At 41.5% G+C, this 6995-nt stretch overlaps 1 protein-coding gene across 5 annotated transcripts in view; it reads right to left on the bottom strand.

Annotated features, from left to right (window-relative positions):
• Positions 1–1180: 1180 nt before the first annotated feature.
• The window catches only part of wu:fj29h11 (protein NO VEIN), a 64212-nt gene continuing 58397 nt past the window's right edge, over positions 1181–6995 (bottom strand). For all 5 annotated transcript variants that reach the window (XM_038304326.1, XM_038304331.1, XM_038304330.1 and 2 more), the window contains 5 exons: positions 3160–3291; positions 2910–3074; positions 2274–2421; positions 2016–2181; positions 1181–1927 (listed from right to left, as the gene is read on the bottom strand). In XM_038304326.1, coding sequence (XP_038160254.1) covers positions 1523–1927; positions 2016–2181; positions 2274–2421; positions 2910–3074; positions 3160–3291 — 1016 coding nt within the window. In that variant the 3' untranslated portion in view covers positions 1181–1522. The remainder of the gene's footprint in view (positions 1928–2015; positions 2182–2273; positions 2422–2909; positions 3075–3159; positions 3292–6995) is intronic.

Below are 6995 nucleotides of genomic sequence, written 5' to 3'. Positions count from 1 at the left end.
CAGGTGGATTGTCATGTTCACAGCTTTGGATGTCGGCTTCCTTTCTGATAAGCTTGATGTGTTTCTTGCTCACCTGAGAAAAGTTGCTCCGAAAATCTGAACAGAAATGTGTTCAAACTGTTGGTTTGTACTGCTGAAACTTTGTCATTTTGATTATTTCAGTCACCGTCCATCCTTCCTTATATAGACCCCCGAACAGCACAAGCCTTTGGTCTGGAAAGCACACTTTGCAAACAGGCAATGCTACAAAATATGTTTAAACAAGTACTTACATTTAGGGTATTTTCTTTATTGTACCCATTTCCAATTATGATTGTTTGTATAACTTAAAGAAAACACTTTTTTTCCAACGCCGCATCACATTTTAACCGATTAATAAATGTTTCAGCAATAGGTTGATGAAAATAACAGAACGAAAGTTATAAAACCTCTTAACTGTGTGTGTGTAGTGGGAGGGCCTGTCTTAATATCTGTCAATACCTCCAGAAGGTCTTGTTAGAAACACATAAAAGGGAATAAAGTAATCTTGGTTCCCTCTCTGCTAAGGTTGGAGAGCTAAAATTTAAATCCCCAAATATTTCATGTAAATATTTTGTTACAACTTAAATTTGCTCAAAATGTGTAAAAAAAATGCCTCCAGGACGGGGCCGCCTTTTACAGCTGCTTTTTGTATCTCTGCTTCTGTCTCCTTGAACCCCAGTCGGCCTCAGCAGATGGCCGCTCACACTGAGCCTGGTTCTACTGGAGGTTTCTTCCTGGTAAAAGGGAGTTTTTCCTCTCCACTGTCGCTACAAGCATGCTTAGTGTGAGGGATTGCATTCTAGTCAATGCAATCAACTGGTTTTCCTTAGATAGAAAACTGAATCAGTGTAACTGTATGGTCTAATGAACTGTAAAGTATCTTGAGATGACATGTTTTGTGAATTGGCGCTATAGAAATATCATATTTAATGATAATGGGGAAAAAAAACTCTACTATACCTATTTAACCTATTTTTCTTAGGGTCCCCCGTGGCCCCCACTCCTCTAAGAAACCATCACAGAACAGACTAATAGTGTGAAATTACACAGAGATGGATTCTTTTTCCTTTAAGGTGATATTTCTAGATATATTTCTGAATTGGTTGCTCCTGCTTTTATTTTAGGGAATCAGAGTAAAGGGAAGTTGAGAACAAATACAGACTGTAATTAATTAAAATATTTTTATTTGTAAAAGAACCAAACATGGAGCATTTTCCTTCCAGTTAACAATAATACCACATTGTTTTATGACATTAAACTACCCTAAATTTCACCTTCATTACATTCACTGAAGTTAAAGAGACAGGAATCACCTTTTCAGACATAGAAACTTGTATCGATTGAAAGTAAAAACGTTTAATTTTAAAAAAGTGCTTAGTTAAATAAAAAACAGCTGAAATAAAGTTTGTGGTTAAATGCCTGCTGAGCAGCAGATAAAACTTTAAAAAGGTTTTAAAAACGACATCGTCAGTGAGAAAAAGTGCAAATAGTAAATGAACGGCTACACAAAGAGAAACAGGGACAGGTCCTTGGTGTGGAGGTGCTGCGCCAGGTTCTGGATGCGGCACAGACGGACGCTCTGAGCGTCCCCGGCGCTGTACACTCTGTAGACGTGGTAGCGCTCCTTCTCTTTCAGGGCGAAGTCCAGCTCGTTGGCCGACATGTGGATGAAGGATTTCTCTCTCTTCATGGTGGATTTGACCTCCACGAATGTGGCCCCCGCCTCGCCGAAAGTGAGCTTGAAGTCGTAGGGTTGGCCGCTCTCTCCGCTCTGATTGCACCACAGGACGTGTGTGGGCCGCCCGGGGTCGTCGCTGTCTCTCCACTGGCACAGGAAGGAGTTGACCAGCTGCTCCCCCCAGTCGCCGATCGCCACCAGGTCCATCTGTTCGTCTGAGAAAACCACCTGCAGAAGAAACGGAGCAGTTAAGGATGAGGACGGCAGGAGCTGAACTAACGGAGCCCAGCATGCCGGGGTTGGGGGGAGTACTGACGGCTTTGGGTATCTGACAGGGGAGGTCCATGTCCTCCAGAGTGGCCTGCGGAGACTGGTCTTTGTCCCACAGAGGGAAGTCCATGTTCAGGAGAGGACGCTGAGAATCCCCGGCAGCTGCCGTCCCCTGGAATGTACCGCAGGGCACCACCGCCTCGGGGCCCACCCTGAGGGGTGGAGGCACACAGAGAACAACGAACACCAACGTTAGCTTTCTGTGTGAATTATCAGATAACTGAGGCACGTAGCAGAAACCTACAGGCTGGTTGGAGGAGGCGGGCAGCTGGAGGACTCTGAAGCCTGATCAGATGGAGGCTTTGGAGTCGGTTCTGGTCTGGGAGGAGCCGGGCCTTCCTCTCTCCTCTCAGCTCTGTGGGACTCGCTGGTCTCAGTCCGCTGGCTGCGTTCTGGTGGGTGACAGACGGCACCAAATGGAACAGGAAGCTTTAACACAATGTGCTGAACATTCAATCTGGGAGGCAGTTTTTTTTTTCTTTGTGTATTTTTCAGACTCTCCAAGCTTTAAAGTTGTTTTACTCTCAAGATTGTAATTTTAAAATGAACCTAAAAAGACTCGAGAACCTCCAGAGAGACGAGTCGCACCTATGGAGCTGATGCTTACAGTCAGTGTTGGAACGGCCTAGTCAAAGTCAAGAGCACGTGTCTTAGAAGTCACAAACCTTTCAGAGAAAGTTCACTGAGAATCCTGCCACACTTTTTCAATTTTTAAAATCCTAATCCTTTTTTTTTCAGCCTTTTCTAAGACGTAACACTTATTGTTGGTCATAAGGTCCCTATAATACCCTAAAGTTTGTTGTGAAGATGCTGGAAGATGTGAAAGAGGATGTGAAAACTTTATGGATAGAGAGGAAAGTGGGAATCGATGTGTTCAGACCTGTGCTGACAGCTGCAGCATCATGGCTGGGGTCTCTCTGAGGGCCTGCAGGTCTGCTGCTCCTGGGTTCCTGCTTTCCTTCCTTCTCTGGGTCTCTGTCTTTAGGACCAGCAGGAGGGGGCCACATCTTTAAGACGGCCTCCACAGCCTCACTATTCTGCTGACCTAGAGGACAAAGCAGGATTAAAAGGTCATTAAAAGACAAGCTTATGACCAGATGTGTTGTACGTCTGTGAAAGAGCTGCTGTACCTGCATGGCTGCTGCTTGCGTTCAGCATAGGAGCTCGCGGAGGCCAGCAAGCCAGCGTCTGCTCCCCCTCTGGTTGATTGGGACAGTTTGGCTCCACCGGGGAGCTGACGGATGACAGACTCCTGGAATAAACTGAAAGAACAATTTACTGATGAGTTTTGGATTTAAGGCCAATCCGGCTCCCTCGTGTTCATTTCAGACACCAACCAACTGGCTCAGACAGTCACACTCAAATGTCCCTAAACCCAGATTGCTCAGGAACCGTCAAGGAACCAAATTCAAACTTGGTAAAGATTAGTGAGACTTTCAGACTTGCAAAGACTTCAGCTTCTTCATCCTTGTATATGTTTGTGTTCTGCTGCAGTGAAGGATTTTCTCCTCTCTCTCTAAGCTTTGGCATCAGCTGTGCTTTTATGTCGCTGCATCCAAGTTAGCACACACAAAGAAAAAAGCCACACCAGATAGCCTGCTTGTGCAGGGGAGAAAGATGTTGCTGCAAAGATAAAACCTTAATGTCACAGAGAAAGCTGGGAAGGCTGCAGTCGATCAGACAGCAGGAGGAGGTCAGAAACTCATCTCATGCTTCAGTTTTCTCTCAAACATCAACATCAGGCTGGACACCAGGATCGATGCTGATGATCTTTTGGGATCTGGGGCTTGTGGAATTAAAACTGCACCAAACTGACAACTATATGTGCTATCAAACCAGGAGCTCTTAGCTTCAGGATGCTTTCAAATTTACCTACAGACTTTTACTCCCTCGGTTTAACCTCTGCTCTCTACAAACCCCACACACCCATCCATTGGACGCTATATAAATGGTAGCAACTTCATCTGACCATTTAGATACAAGTCTATTAGTAAAAAAAGTTTTTTTCTTGCATTTTCACTCAAATAAAGTAAAGTACTGTCTAATCTGGTGGCAGCATTACACACAGTAAGACAAAGTAGGAGAGGGGTATAGAAAAACCTGTGGAGATGACCCACAGCCATGGAAAGCCCAGCCTTTTAAATCAAAGGAGGACAAAAACTCAACTATTTCATTTGTGGAGCAAAAATGTTGAAGTATGTCTGTTTGTAGCCTTACAGGCTCCAAACGAAGGTCATTAAATATATAAATGAGTCACACAGCCTCCTTCATGGCACGAAGGGGAGAACTGTTGTTTTGAGGAGATGCATCTGGCCAGTGAAAGATATATTAACCTAACAGCGAACGGCCCTGATGAACTCAAGTTCTTTTCCCTCCAAATGGTCAAGTGTGAGAAAGTTCTTTATGCAGGGGGTGGGTTGGTTCCCCTGGGGGGAGTGTGTGTGTTTCTTGCAAGAAATGCCTCCGCCTCAGCTTCCTAACTTCACACATTCCTTTTAAAACCTGTGTTAAAATGATTCAGAGTGATTATTGTTCAGGGGCAGATAGATCCTGTCTCATAACTTCTGAATTGATGTATTTCTATTTTATAAGTGGAACTTGTGCATAAGGTTCCTATGTTATGACCTGGACTCAGTTTTGTCTGTTTTTCCTTATTTAACAATGGAGTACTGGACAGAAGGATGACCTTTAGAGGTGAAGCAGCTGAGAAACTACTAAAGAAGCTGGACAAAAGAGGAGGAATGATCCTGCTGTTGAAGAGGTAATGAGAGGTAAGCTGGTTTGGTTACAGAAAGTAAAGAGCTGAGAGTGATTTAATACGATGAGGAGAAACCAGACTAAATTTGAGGTACAGTTGAGGCAGTCAGTGAAAGACGTAGCCTTCCTCAAACCCCAAAAAACATGGATACCAAAATAACTAAATGATCAATATCTGCTTATAAACATATATAGAACTTGCTTTTTTATCTGTACATTTTATTTGATAGCTGAGAAAAATATCGAAATATATAGTGATATTGCAAAATCATGATTATATCATATTGTGACCCAAATATCGTGACATGCATCGTATCGAAACATCCATGCCAACACTCACCCCTATTTTAAAGGACAGCATGTTAATCTGAAATTAAAGTTAGATAACATTCATAAACTCTGAGCTGATGTAATGAAACAGTTATCAAGAATAGATAGATTCCTCTCCTTTATCTACAGTCAGTAAGTGTCTTCTGGTCTGCATTGTAGAAGTGCTTCAGCATTTTTTTATGTATTAACAGCTTAACTCTGTTGAGGACATTAAAAACATTTGCCCTCCGTATTTTTTTACAAAACTAATTAGACAAACAGCTACACCACTGACCTTTTCTTTATTAGTCCTTCTTGTGGTTTAATGTGTTAATGTTAATAAATTCGATTCAAACGGCTCTTTAGCACACAGCTATTATCTGTCATTTGCTGCCAATTTATAAACAGTTGAAGCAAAACGCTCCTCAGCTGTAGCTAAAAACAGGGCTTTAGGTCGCTGACGAACGCCGACTTGTTTCCTTTTAAAGATGAAAATAAATACACATCATGGGGTTTAGCTTTTTCTTCCTGCTGTTTGTCCTTTTTTCTTGGATTTAATAGATATGTATCTGAGAAAGAAACAGGTGGATTTTTTTCTGATTTGTGTTTTAGTTAAGTTTCAAAATCTGCAAGAAAAACTGACAGTGCAGCTTTTTTTTGTTTTGTTTTTTTTAAATCCCCATATAGAGCTCTGCTCCCCTGTGTTGCTAGAAGGCTCTGCATCAGTAGCGCAGCCTGGATGGAGTAAACGTAGCGCCTCAGTGAAGACACAGTGAGGATCATTCTGTCCAGAATATAAAGTACATTTCAAATGTAGTTTTCCTTCTTATGCTGTTTCACATTTTCTTCAAGTTCCAACCAACTCTGATAGATTTATTCAGGGATGTTTGAGAAAAAGAATGAAGTAATGCCTACTGAAATGGAAAGATGCTCTTTCAAACACACAAATAAAAGCCTGATACATGCGGCAGACATTTATATTCAGCTAGCTATGAGTTGATAGTCTGTGGAGGTTCTTTTCGCAGCAGCTCTAGGTCTTTTTGGGCTGCTTACGTTGTGCCTGGCTGAAACATGTTCATGTTTAATCACTCAACCTTCTTTGAAAGGGATGCTCATTACCTATAAACCCCAATTTTAGCCTCATTACACTGGCTCACTGTACATTCTAGGATTAATTTTATTGCTTGCTCCATCTTATCTTTGTGAGTTGCTGCAGCTTCATGCACCCTCCTGTTCGCTCAGGTCAGTCGATCAGCTGCTTCTTCAGGTGCCAAATCTAAACGTAAGCTTTGTGGCGATCGTGCTTTCTCTGTGCAGCTCCAATAGTATGGAACGACCTTCCATAGAAAATTAAATTGTCTACTTCTTTATGTGATTTTAAATTGCTCTTAAAAACTCATCTCTTTTCCTTGGCTTTCTAAACTGAGTGAGATGTTGATTTTAGTCTGTGATACATTATTTTAAAATTACTTTTATTTTTATTTTATTATAGATTTTATAGTTCTGATTTTAATTTTGTCTTTTATGCTGTATGTTTTATTTCTTTTGAGTCTGTGTAATGGTGTTATGTTGTTTCACTCTCCAGCACTTTGGTCCTTTGAGAAATTTTAATGTGCTTAATAAATAAAGTTGGATTGGATACAAACAGAAGGTTTAAAAGCTTTACCTCAGAGTTTAGAAAGGATTTATACACGAGGTTGTATCAATGTAAATGGGTGCTCTGGATTGTATTTAAATGGTTTTATTAGGGATGAATACAAATGGAAATCAAACATGGTGTATTTTTGTATTTATGACAAAAAAATCCCCACACAATTCAATCTTTAGAGCTTTATGACACAGTCATCCGGTCTCCGTCCATCTTTCACCTCCGTCTGTGAGGCCATTTTCCCAGGAATAA

Source organism: Cyprinodon tularosa, unplaced genomic scaffold (assembly GCF_016077235.1).
Source record: "Cyprinodon tularosa strain WSP-4 unplaced genomic scaffold, ASM1607723v1 ctg531, whole genome shotgun sequence".
Lineage (NCBI taxonomy): Eukaryota > Metazoa > Chordata > Actinopteri > Cyprinodontiformes > Cyprinodontidae > Cyprinodon > Cyprinodon tularosa.
Note: the sequence above shows the minus strand (reverse complement) of the source record. Positions and strands in the feature narration are given on the sequence as shown.